Source organism: Nylanderia fulva, unplaced genomic scaffold, assembly GCF_048542155.1.
Source record: "Nylanderia fulva isolate GAGA-0341 unplaced genomic scaffold, ASM4854215v1 Scaffold22, whole genome shotgun sequence".
NCBI classification, from domain to species: Eukaryota; Metazoa; Arthropoda; class Insecta; order Hymenoptera; family Formicidae; genus Nylanderia; species Nylanderia fulva.
This window is the reverse complement of record NW_028190285.1, coordinates 1,919,259-1,933,352: the sequence shown is the minus strand read 5'-3', so window position 1 is coordinate 1,933,352 and position 14,094 is coordinate 1,919,259. Positions and strand designations below refer to the sequence as shown.

The 14,094-nt window shown below is 39.6% G+C and overlaps 1 protein-coding gene across 4 annotated transcripts in view; it reads left to right on the top strand.

The window, feature by feature from the left end:
- LOC114932676 (Protein tyrosine phosphatase 99A) overlaps positions 1-14,094 on the top strand; it is a 277,310-nt gene that overhangs the window by 103,966 nt on the left and 159,250 nt on the right. For all 4 annotated transcript variants that reach the window (XM_029304992.2, XM_029304991.2, XM_029304993.2 and 1 more), the window contains exon 3: positions 1,858-2,166. In XM_029304992.2, the coding sequence (XP_029160825.1) occupies positions 1,858-2,166 (309 nt within the window). The remainder of the gene's footprint in view (positions 1-1,857; positions 2,167-14,094) is intronic.

The window sequence follows — 14,094 nt, the reverse complement described above, 5'->3', positions numbered from 1 at the left end:
CATTTCTTAATTAGTAAATGGCCGCGTTATTTAATTCAAGTGCCCCATTTCACGACAGAGTGAGTTATGATAGCTATTAATTGATTAACGAACTAAAATGGAAGTCTCGAGCGCATTTTATAAGATCGCTTTTTATTGATTATGAATGCTGGAAAATATTTCATTTATTCCGACGAATATGTGTGCGCGCGCGCAAATGTGTATGTATATTATACTCACGAAGAATGAACCGTATCTCATTTTCTCTCCGTCTTTGGTATTAATATAAAACAGCCATATCAATCGGGTAATCAATCAAATAACTTTTAAATCTGTATTATTCATGCAGACAAGGTAGTCTCAATGCTTTCTTTTGTACTTTGGCAGATAAAACAAATAATGGCTTAGATAAACCTTTTGTTCTGTAAAGAAAGATAATGAATTCTCTTTCCAAAAAAAAAAAAAAATTAGAATGTGCGCATAAATTTTAGAATAGAGGGAAAAGAAGAAGAGAATAAATGGAGAATATAATTCACTCTCTCTCTAGAATGAAAGAAAATTTGTCGCGCAAGGAAAAATTTAAGATCGAGGAAACATTATTTCACGTGACAAATTCGTCATTCGTATTTGCGAGGATGGACGGAATAAGGTGTTTACAAAGAAATATACATATATATATATATGCACGAATATCGAGGATGCTTATCCAACGATGTAACTCAAAGAGATGAGGGATGAACGTGATTTCTGCCGATCGCGAAAGAGAAAAAGTCTGGATGCGCTAAAGGAGAGCACGCTTTTGGCAGGCTCGAACTTGCACGTATGAATACGCACGCGTGATTCGAATACCAAGTTTTGCGAAATTCGCGTAGCGCAAGCTTTCCGAGGGCTTTCCACACAGCGAGAGAGAGATAGAGAGCGATTGCGGTGGGAATCTCTTGAATTACCTCGCGATGACCTGCCGCATCGCGATGTCCGACGTGGTTTTATCACACACGATCGACACGATATATAGCACAGCACGTGCCCCGCCAGTGCTTATACGAAATCACGCGCGAAATCCTTTCGCCTGATGTTGTCCGTTCATGCATGGATTTTCATAAAACTCTTCGTCCTACGATGTCCTTTTTATTACCACCGAAGCGAAATAATAGTGCATGCGCGGGTGAATTCGGGGGTAGTGTATCGAAAAGGTGGAGAAAAAAAAATTGAACTCGTTAGAAAGAAAATTGGATGCCCGGCTATTCAGGCTTCTCCGCGATGCAATATGACGTAACGCGCGCTTACTCTCCCGGGTATATTTTGCGTTGCAAATTACGATCCGGCTGTGTAAAATTTTAAAAGCCGATCGGAAGCTACGGTGTTGGCTGTAGTCGCGGGTACATTAATCTCTCCCTTAAAGTATTCAAGCAAAATACAGTTCACCGCGAACTCCTCCGGGACATAGCTCTCACGTTGATATACATTGATAACTGTTTGCGATTGAAAGATATTAAATGCTTGCTGATGAATGACGGTGGAAAATGGAGTGCGACGGATTAAGAAAAAAAAAAAAAAAGAAAAAGAAACCAACTCGATATAACGCCTTGCCCCTTACAACGCTTGAAGAATTTTTTTACACCCCGGTCTTACGAGAAGGCGAGAGGAATATAACGCGCTGTAAAGTCGACAAACGTCCAGTTCCATTCTCGGATTTTATTCGCTCTACGTTGAAATTGTCCTGACGCGGGTAAATTCCGGATCGATAAACCCGCGAATACGTCGTCCGCTTTTCCTCGATCGCGCATTTCCTCAGCAGCTCTCTCACGTTTGTTTTTATCACATCGATAACGCTCCCCATGCGATGAACGTAACGAACGGATCTCTATATGTTCGCAGATGCCATGAATTCGTTGGTGGAGGAAGTGGTCGTCGAAGCTGGGAAGAACGTCACGCTGGGATGTCCGGGTGTGACGGAGGATTCCCTGGTGTTGATGCTCGAGTGGCGGGCGAACGGGATGCGGCTGCTCGAATTTAAGAGCAAAAGTACAACCATCGTACGGCGAACGGAACAGAACCGAGTGTCTCTGTCGTTGGAAAATTATTCGTTACAGCTGCATCCCGTTACCGCCTCTGACACCGGTACGTACGAATGTCACGTGAACAACCGGAGCCCGCTGGAAGGTGTGATCAAGCTCGTCGTACGAGGTAGGTGGCCGAATCTTCTTAATCCCCTTTTCTCTTTTCTGCTCCTTTTGCTGGAGATAAATCCAATTGGATGAATCTAATAGAATCGATAATAGATAATAGGTGTGCGCTAATGTCTCACTAATTGAATAACAAAGGTTCCTCGAATTCGATTTAAATTAGAAAGCATTAAGGGAGATATATATATATTAAGGAGGATATGTAAAGTTTCATACGTAAATTGGGGACGTATATATAGTTACTCGATGTTTTTGTTCCCTATTAGTTTAAATATTTGATTGGCTGTAAAAAAATGGATGAAACATTTTTTGATATTTAATGAAAGTTTTGAATTAAACAGTGAGTGTGAGCATTTGTGTTTCGTTCGAGATCGATTTTGACGTGATTTATTGATGAAATTTTCACTCTTGACAACCTGTGAGATTTCAGCGTGGCTGTTAGGTTTCCGGCCCAATGAGCGTCGCTAGTGAATTAAAAACTCGTTCTGTGTCGTACTGGGCGTTTGGTGTTGTGCCAATAAACTTCATCGGGTGGCTACATTGCGCTTTTAGTTTTCGTTCCTCTCAGACAGATATCTTTATTAAACTCTAAATTTTAGTTATTAGAGTTAGTAACTTTGAAGATATTATTAATTACTGTACATTAACGCGCCTGCCGTAAAGTTATCGAGTAGCGTGTCTGTCAATTATTTAGACGTAAGCCGTCTAAACATTCTAGTTTTCTCATTTTTTTGTGAATTAATTTAATTATTAAAACTTGGCTTTCTATTAGAGTTTGTTATAAATGATACCCTCCAATCTTATTTTTCGCAACTTTTGTCAGTTGCGTATAGTTATCGATATAATATACCATTGTATATGATTGAAGGAGATATAAAAGTTCAAATGCGATTCTTCTGTTCTTGGGAGAGTTAAAAAAGAGAGAGAACTTATTTGCCCCACTTATATTGCTTTTAACTGTTGGCTATATATATGAGAACAATTTTCCGATACACGAGAATTTCTTGCAGTCTGGCAATTTTATTTTCCGAAGTCCAGATAAAACGTAAATATTAAATAAACCGTTCTTTCTCTCTCTCTCTCTTTCTCTTTCTCTTTCTTTCTTTATTACTTTTTGTATTTATATATTAATGACAACTTTGCAATAATTATATATATATATATAAATCTCTCTCTCTCTCTCTCTCTCTCTCTCTCTCTCTCTCTCTCTCTCTCTCTCTCTCTCTCTCTGTAGGAGAAATAACAAGATTTTTCAACATTTTCGATAGAAGAGTAAAGATTTTATAAAAACCAATATGATTGGTATTTAAATATTTACGTCAATGCTATTACTTTTATAATGATCAAATATATATTTTGATTCGTTTTTTCTCTCGAATAATACTATGAACTAGATAACATTTTTTAAAAAAATTGTAACAGAACGCTTCGGGATATATATATCCTATATTAATGGTTTTTCTAATTTAATTTATTTAATTGGGATATATGTTTTTTAATTAAAGTGGGGTGTAATTTGATATTTGATTTCGCGTAAAACCGCCTTGACGATCACGAAATCTTGATTCCACAGTTGGAAAATGATTGATTTCGATTTTATCGATGTTTTCACGCACAAAAACACACGCGCAGAACAGTCGAAATATCCGCGACTCATTCATCGCGGTTACAATTTGTGTTCAATGAACTAGTTCACTACTAAACTTGGCGAGTTTACGCAAAGTTCGCCGTGAACTTTGAGAGAGGAAGACCGGCCTCGGGGTGGCGCCGCCCTTCTTAACAACCTCGTCGTCGCTCGTCGGGAGCTTCTAATGCTTTATTTTAAAACCGAGTTGGTCCCTCTCCCACCTTCTTCTCGCACGGAGTGTTTGCTTTAAGTATTTACGCCTGATCGCCTGATTTGAATTCGTCACGTGCAACCCGCCGCGTCAAAAGCAAACTTTTCCGGGCGTCCTATAGACGACGAGCGATGCGGAATCATGAAAGTACGCGCGGCATAACTTGGGCCGCATAAGTTTGGCCGCCAACTTTACCGCAAGAAAAAAAAGAAAAGAAAAAAAAAACAAGGAACGCGAACGGGGAGTCCTATCGCGTTATGTCGCGCCGGTCATTTGCATTCAATGCACGATCCGTTACTCAATTTGACTAAAAAGTTCCGGAGCCGCTAAAACGACGTGAAATTATGCCAACCGGCCGGGTGTTCGCGTAACTTTGATGGTGCGAGCATAGGGCGAACTTTGAGCGTGCCGCGACAATATGGTTTCGTCAGAATCAATGTACTCGCCTGCGTTCAAAGCACCGCGAATTTACATTTTTCACTTTTTGCGTGTATATATATATATATACTTGATTTTAAACGACGTATTCATATCTCGTATCTTACAATGTACGTATATTATGATGTATATATACATTTTACAGTGTACGTGCTTCCTGCTTGAAACTCCGGGCACGTAACACTTCGGTGGTAACCAATATTCGCGTTACGTCAACCATTAAAATGAACATTTTTCAAATCTTTGCAGCAGGAGCGTATATACACACGTATCTCCTGAATACATTTTACTCGCGAGATTGATTCTCATGTTTTGCTCCTCATCTCTGATGCTCGTGAAAATGCGTATTGAAAAATTGCGAATTACGGTCGCGTGCGAAGAAGAAAACAAATGGCATAAAGATAGATTTCGTATTACTCATCGTCCCGTTGATCGAATTTGTTCTACGCAAACTTTGTGCTTTTTTTTTTTTCTAGATGTGATAAAACTCATTGTTCCAGACGAGAAAACATTTAATCACTAACAATTTTCAATTATACAAATTGCAATACGATTTTACGAACGCTCTCTGCGGTAAAAACTGTTCGGTTTTATTTTTTCGTTAAATCGGCTGGATCGCTGATTTGTTTGATGAACGAGCAGTGGTAAAAGGCGGCGGATACGTGTGCGCTGCCTTCGAAACGATATCGCGAGCGTACAAAGGGCCCAAAGGGAACGCCCGGAACGAGCTTCGAATTATCGTCCCTCGAAGTTCCACCGGGGGCAGCAGGAACGATGTTGGTTGACTGCGGCTATGAATAAGCGCGAGTCGTTTAACAGCGTGACGTTTTTTCGGCTCGCGGCAAAACAGTTTCATTCATATGCATGACAGGATACGCGGTTCGGCGCGAAAGAGAGCGAGACGACGAAGGACAGAGATGGAACGAGAGATGGAAAGAGGAAGAGAAGATCTACGCGCGGAATCTCGATAGCGGCTAACGAGTCACGATTATTCCTTCTACTTCGCTTAACGAGCAGATGCAGATGCGAAAACCCTCGCGTTACCTCACCATTACTGAATATGCCTTGGCATTGATCGCTCGTTTACTTTGGTGTTTGCGAAAGCCTTATTCGATGAACCTTTTTTTTAAACGGAAGAATTTTCATTTCAGCCAAAGAGAGCTTGCGCGTATAAACACATTATTAATATATCAAATACACAATACGAGAGAAAGAGAGAGAGAGTTCTCGTTTGAAAAATGTACGTATACGTAATGGGAATGGGAATCGCGCGTATTCTTATGCGTCACATGTAGATGACGAGACAAGCTGAAGGAAGGATAGCAGTAGCTTGACTAGGTGATCCGAGAATTGAGTTCGAAATGGATGGAGCCAGAGAGGGAATGTGCTCTTGGTGGAACAAATAAAATTGTTCTCCTTCGGGATTACCGTGCTGCATGCATTCGCTGTGTGTTGTCGTCAGCTCTCTCGCGCGCGCGCGAGCTCTTTCGAGAGATCCTTTTCTCTCTCTTCACTTACGCCCTTTTTTCTCTTCTTCGTTCCTTTAGCTCGCGTTCAGTTCCGTTTCCTTTCCGGTTGATTTTAGTACAAGCGAATCATCGAGGTTGCTCGTGACCCAAAAGACAAAAGCCTCGTCGACAGTTATTCCTTCCGATGGTTACCAAGCCGCGAAGTGCTGTTTTTCATTCGGGCATCTCATTTGAGACGGGGACAACGACGCGAGAGAACGACGAGAGTACTCGGGAAATGGCGTCGTTCGATTTTATTTGATGTCGGTACGAAGAGATCGTTTTGCAGTCCGTATGTGTAAGACAATCGATTCTATTAGAATGTTCACCTGACACTATACAACGTACTAATCTCCTCGCGCAGATGCATGCACGACCGGTCTTTAATCGTATACAGGACTATGCGGTTTGCACGTCCTGCAATCGAGATCGATTTTCTATAAACAAGTTCAATTCAAATCACTATCTGTCACGAGGAAATCTCTATCTGTCGCAGAGGGTTTTTTTCGAAAGATACAAAAAACTGCCGTGTTTAATTTATCGTCACGTCAAAAATTCTGTCGATCCGCCTTGAAAATATTTTATTGCGCGATCTTGCTTTAGCTCCGATATTTTTTATTTTTACACGTCATCGCACGCGTCTCTTGTATTTCTCGGATTTACACCGTTTTCCAAAAATCTGCGATATGTACATAGCGAGTATATCACAGTTTTTTTTCTTTTTCCATTTTTTTTTTTTTTTTTTTTTTTTTTTGACACATGAATATTCCGAGCTCTAAAGCCTGTAATGCGATTTGTAATGTATACAATAGCGCGGATAAAAGGTTCGCGATAAATCTCTAATGAAAAATTTCCAGAGGTATCATACTTTCTGAAATTAGAGTATTAGTCTTGGTTTCATTGGAGATGGGAATCTCCGAAGTCTGCGGCGCGGTCGGGTCGAGATTTATTTTACATCGCGAGTACACCGATCGCCCGAGTGAACTTTTGCGAAACATTCTTACTGCTACTACCATGGAGTGAGTTTTTCTCACGGACTTCTCCGAGTGGTAGAAGAGAGAACATACTACCGCTTTCCACTAACCGATGAGGTAACGCGGAAGACGCGGCGCAATTCGAAAAGTTGGAAACGATTCGCCGAGCAGCCTCTCGCCGTAACGTTCTCGGATTAGCATACTATTCGTTACTTGCGTATTCTACGAGTGATCGAGCGCTTCGAGGCACGAGGCATCTTCCTTCTTCCTCTCAATAGAGATCCCATGCCGAGGTAATCGCCATTTAATCGCCGCATCTGAACATACATATTAGTCAAATTGCTCCTCTTTTCATTATATTTATTCGACATCGAACGCAATCGTAATAATTGTATACATATACCGAGAAGAACGGTCGACTATTTGCAGAACGATTTTTACATTTTCGTAAATATAGGCGTTAATAATTACATTATTTGTTATTTCCGTATTTGTACAGTTTTATACAAACAGCTTTTGTTTTTTTTTTCCATCGTTTGACGTGCGATAAAATACAGTCTAGAAGATTAAATTAATAATAAATAAAATTACAATAGCGGGCTATAAATCTAGTTGAACAAAAACATATCGTTAAGCCAATTATTTTATAGCCGTTATATACATAACGGGCGGAATGCGTAAAATCAGCTTTTATTGCGGATTTAATCGACGGAAATAGAACGAGATTTACGTGATTGTATTTAGCTTGTTCTATGACGCGCTACGGCTGACCGGTTGATTTTGCGAGATAAATGACTAGTCGCGCGTCGGGCCTTGAATAAAAGCAACGATTTAACGCGCGAGCACGGTGCGCGCCGCGATATAAATGTGCTCCATCAACTGGAAACTACTCCGGTTTCGAAGATAATGAAGCGTGCGTTGAAAAATGCCGGCTTTTCTAAGCCAAAGCGCGCAGCTTACTTCGACAAATCTTTTGCGCAAATTGCCGGCGTTGAGCTTTAATACGTTTTATCGCATTCTTCTTGAAATAAGGTACGCGTTACGTCGTCGACCCGTGAGATTTTTATTTCTTTATCATTTTATTATCGCTTATACCGATATCCTACTTTTGCAGCAGAAATAATTATTAATTTTATAACTAATGATTATTAATTAGATTTATAAATTAATTTAAACAAAAGTAATTATTAACGAAAATAATATATCCAGTGTTTCCGGAATAAGAAACTATTGATATCTATAGTCGACAGCACACTTTTGCTATGTAATTAATATTTATTATTTTATAGTAATTAACTTTTTGATATAACGTTTATATATATATGTTTAGTACTATTAGTGGTTGTAGACGAAGATTTGTCGGACGAGATAGTCGCAAAAACTTGCTTTCGCCGCTATATACAGTAAACTTTACAACGTTGCAGAATATTCGATGTTTATACAGGGTAATTTCATTCCTGCAAATAACGAACTTGCATCTTGAGTCTTGGGATAAGATCGACGACGCGACGCAATGAATTATGTACTTTACGGCACGCTTAATTAAATCGCGTTTAATCTGTTGCAAGCCTGCGAGGAAAGCACTTCCACGCGTGAACGATAATAATGTCTTTTCAATAATTTGATTGGTTTCTTAAAAACGCGAGGTCCAAATTGTGAGAAATTTGCCTATCAAAAATTGAAGAGGAACAATTTATTAAAATTATTTTACATTATCTCGACGCACCCTTTTATTTTTTCAATGAAGGAAAAATTAAATTCTTTAATTAACATTTACTTAATACACACACAGCATCAGCCAGCCAATAGATTGCGATTTTCATTTATAAAAGCATTAATGGAGCGGGTGATGGCCGCAACTGCCATTATGCTTGAAAGCCAAGAGGATAACTAAAGTCGAACATTAGACTGCGTTCTTACTTAGCTAAGAATCGCGAATAAACTGTTCTTCCATAAATTAATTTCCATTTGTTCTCAGCCAACGAAAACTTATGGCCAACTCTACGAACGGACGCGCGTCTAAAGCCGCAGCTGCCGCGACTCGCGTTTCCACCGTCTTCTTTAGCATTATTATTGAAATGATATTCGGCGCACGGTTTCTCTCTGTTCGTTTTTTTTCCCTATAAACATTTAAAAGTTCGTTAATAATCGAAAAAAGTTGTCAACGAAGCTGAGAAAGAACCGAAAAATGCACAAGCAAATTACTGCATAAATTCCTTCGGAAACTCTTACGGAGAAGAATTTAATGAAAATGTTAAGATAAATTAAATTAGATATGCGTTAAAAAAAGTCAAGGATTTTGTTAAATTTGTAGTGAAGAAAAAAAAATTAATATTTTTATTTAAGAAAGTGTAAAAAATAAGAATTAAGTCGTGCACTTTTACAACAATTTAGCTCTAACATTTTTTGCAATTACTTTAATGTAATAACTTAGGGAAATTAACAAAGATAGTGCATTTTGTCTTTCCTTCTCCTACCGAAGATTCGCCACAGCAGCGAATCATCAGAGTGAACAACAATGCGAATTGGACCATGAAAATCTCGACCGAAATCCAAACGAAAGAAGAGAGAGAGAAAGGGACAGAGAGACAAAGAGAGGGAAAGAGAGAGAGAGAATATTCAGCGAAAATTTCAATCCGAGTCAAATGCGCAGCTGCATTTATACGTTTCGTTGTGAAAGTCAAAGCGCGCGAGTATTCGTGTGGTTGTCGATACCGAAAGGAACTTTGTAGCTGGCATAGTTGAAATACTTGCGTGTGCCCCGTATATATGTGAAAGGCAGAGATAAAGAGAGAGAGAGAGAGAAAGAGAGAGAGAGAGAGAGAAAGAGATATAAAGACCTGGATTTCGTAATATCTCGAATACGTGGCGGGAGTATTTCATTGGTGACGGCGTATCAATATTGAATTGATAAGTAATGTCCCTCGATACATTTGAAAGCTTTGAATTGTCACGCAAACACGTAGTAATAGGATCTCTATGAATTTCCGATTGATAGGCTGTTTAATCCTTGTATTTTTTCCTATTGCCTTTTATGCACTCTGATATCTCATCCACTTATCCGCAATTAACTTTCACACTTGTCTCGATTTATATCATACATTACAACGATTAGGGACTTACAATTTTAGATATTATTCAATCTTGAAGAATATAGATGAACTGCAAAAAATTGCAACGCGCATATTTAATAATTGTTGCGCGGCAAAAATATTTTGACGCCAACAATCGTGCGGAGTCGATTACATCACTAATGCAAATCGACAGCGGCAAAAATCGTGGGCATCGATGCGATGGTTGCTGTCGTCAGGTCACGGACGAAAGGAGTTAATTGCAACGCACACAAACGCGGACGGACACACCCGGATGGATCGAAGGTGGCTTCGCGGTATCGATGGCGAAGCCTCCATCAGAGTTAGCTTGAAAGCCAGGGAGGGTTCAGGCAGGCTTCTGGGAGGCGAAACGGACGGTAGCGGTCGCGCCGTTACCCGGGTGTAGAAGTGAATAATGCAACGCATCGCGTCGGCGAAACCGCCGTTGCAAATCTCATCTGCCGAGGGCGATCATGCCCGGATCCGTCTAACCCTTTCGACATTCTCTTCGCCCTACGTTCGGTCCGATGGGTTCGATTTTGCCGAGTACCTTCTCTCACAATCATTCGTATATTTATCGACATTTCATTATGCCGCTATGGGTGCTTTCGCGGAAAGCACAATATATATATCTTTATAGTCGCGAGACGTCAGCGAGATATCGTGATTCGATTTCAATACGCGCTGTCGCTCGTCGTAAATTCAGAGAGTGATATTTCGATCTTACAAGACGGGAATAAGAAGACGTACGATACACACGCTTGCCTTTTGTAGTCCGATAAGTTTACATTTTAGAAAGACAGGAAGTGTACGATATAACACTGGTTTTTTCTTCCTCTTCAGAGAGGAAAAAGTTCGAGTTTCTACATTATTAGAATTTAGTGGGCGAATGTATGCGAGGACGCGTATACGATGCTGTTGGGCTTAGCCTTTAGCTTAGCCTTTAAAAAGGCTGGGAAGCACGAAGAGGCTCTTAAGCTCAATATAGCGTAAGAAGGTGTATAGGCGTTGAACCGTTGCATGTAGGTGTCACGGCGATTGTCCAGATCGGAAGCCATGGTTACGTCGCTTCCGAGGTGACAACGCATCACGTTGCGTCGTCGCCCCATTAACCGCGGGGAATATTCGCTTATATTGCAACTATACACATATACAACGATATCGACTTTATTGAATGACGTGAATCTATATTTGTGCCTTTTTATCTCATTTCTTTCTCCCTTTGTATTTATTATATTAAAGCTCATATTTTCGCTCTACATATTTTCCATAATAATTATATATATAAATAATTATATTTATAAGCCCCTTTGTGTTTTAAATATTTAAACTACACGTTATTACGCTCAATTTTAAGAAATTAAAAATTTATGATAATTATTTATTAATAAATTGATGTTTGTAAATATCAATATGAGCGTCAGTATTAAATTAACGATGGCTTCTTTCGACACAAAATGTAACAAAACGAGTTGTAAAATCTCAACGACGAGCACACAGATTATTCATATGCAGCGTTGAGGTTGATCGCGTGTATAAAATTAATCAGACCGTCTCGATAGTGCCTTGCCCATGTTAGGACGGCTGTAAATAACGCCATTGCTGTCAGAGTATACTATAGTTTATAGCTAATTTAACCACTTTTCTCTTATCGTGTATGCGTATATATGCACATGCGCTTAGGTTAATGAGTTTGTAACGAGGAAAGCGACGTCGGACGCCAGGGCTCTTCCTCTTTCGCCCCATCCTATTCCTGTCATTTTCTTTATTTTGTACTCATCGCGCAAATTAGCGCAGAACCATCGATCGCGGAATCACAGCGTTCATTTCCGCGCGAGCTCCGAAAACGCACTCAAATTTTCTTCACGCGGGCATCAAGTGAATTCCGTAGGGCTCAGCCGGTATTTTTCCTACAACATCCTGTCCAACAATAAGTTCATTAAGGATTAAAAACGCGAGTCCCGGTATGTATGTACAATTTTTGGTTCGAAGCGTAAGAGAAAAATCCCCCGTTTTGCTACACGCGTTCTAAAATTGCGTCCTCGTATATTCCGCGCTGTTTTTTCAATTGCCTTATTGCTACGCGATGTAGACACGACATAAAAATTCAAAATGCATCTCTGTTTTATTCACAGTTGTCTCCTTTAAAATTTGCATTCGTCATAGCTCTTACGTAGCTTGCTCAATTTTTATTACTGTCCAACATGTCGAATCCTTCCAAGTACTTGAAAAGTTTAGCTTTCCTAAAAATCTACTCAATATATATATATATATATATATATATATATATTATATAACGGCGCGAATTCAGGAATATGAATAATGCGCTTCCAACTCGCTTCTAGAACGAAAGTTACGCATTCCTGGAATATACATGTATGTACATAAGTGTGTATTTTATATTTGCTGATTCGTTTCTACATAAGATCGTATACAACGCACGTCAAGCGCAGATATGCATTCGTAATTGATGCTTCTCCCATTAGAAAGTAGCTAGCGCAAAATGAAACTCGCGTAAATCAAAATTATGCGAAATAAAAGCTGCTGTCTATATATTTAAGGCGGGAAAATTGGCCGCCGTCGTTTTGGACGAATATGATTTACAAGATAGTTTTCAGAAACGCATTAATCCCCGGGAGAAGTCGGGAACTACCAAAACGCTACGGCGTTGCCTGCGAGCATGATAACTTTGGGAGTGAGTTTAAGAAATGAAAACCTAGGAGTACGCGCGCGCGCTCGACGAAATGGAAACTGGGAGAGAAACATCGAGTGCTCGTGAAGAGCATATAATTTCTTAGAAAGCCGAAAGCAGAGACGCGCTCGCGGGTAAAACTTTTCCGTCCGGTTATAAGCACACTATCTCTTCCATTATCAAATTAGTTTTTAATAAAAACCATAATGTTTGCGTATCTCATCGCGATATTATAAATGTATATTTAATTCGGAGTTTAATCTGCTTTACACTCGTCGATTTTTCTTTCCCTTTGCGTAACTTGTGCAGCATAGGTCGTAACGCGAACATTTACCTTTTTAGAAAATGAGGTGTTAATTAACTATACGCACGCATGTCGCATATAAGTTGTTTTTAATACCATGGTATTCTGCCTTGATATAATTATCGGTATTCCGTATAGTTTTTTTCGCGCTACTAATTTTTTGCGAACATCAAATATAAAATGTAAGAAGAGAAAAAAAAGAAAACGTTACGTTTATGTAACGAAATATATTATTCCGCGACTAACATTGGCGCACGTCGGCGATGCTATACAACTTCTTCTGCGGAAAATATGCAATTTTTTTCGCGTGCGATTCAGAAAAATTATGAAAACTCTTGCCAACCAACGTAATGAAAGTAGCGGCGCTTATTCTCTTCGAGTTACGGTTTTGTTACTAATTTACCACAGCATATTTCAACCGAATATTATCGCTGAATAATACGCGATTGAGGCGAAATTTTCGCGTAACGAAACGAGAATTAGGAAAATCAGGCACTACACGAGGTGTAATGTGGCGGAAGAAAGTTTTTGGTTTCATCGCACTAACGACATCATTAAACACAGCATTATTCTGACTGTCCGTCAACGATCTTATCATGATAATATAGCGGATGATATAATCAGGATAATGTTCACCATGGAGGGAGGAGAAAGGCTAGCTTTCTCCCTCTCTCTCTCTAACCGAAAATGAGATACAGAGGACAAGAGCAGAAACGAAGAGAGAGAGAGGGATTAATTTTACACGTGGAAGACAAAAGTTCTAGTGAACTTTTAAAGCAGTCAATATAAAAAGACCGGACCGCGAAAGAGGGTGAGACGGAGAAAGAAAGAGAGAGAGAGAGAGAAAGAGCGAATTGCCCCGGAGGTAGATTCGAACTTGTGTAAGAAAAATTGTATCAAGGGTTTCTGCAACCCGGGGGAAATTTCCATATAATAATTAGATACTTAAATTACTCTAATAAAGGAGGATGATTAAGTCGGATATCCGCCCACCTTTCCTTGTACCTCCTGGCTCTTTTTTCGTATTGCTATACGGATGAAAATCCTCCGGACCGAATATACCAAGAAATTCGGAGAGAGGAC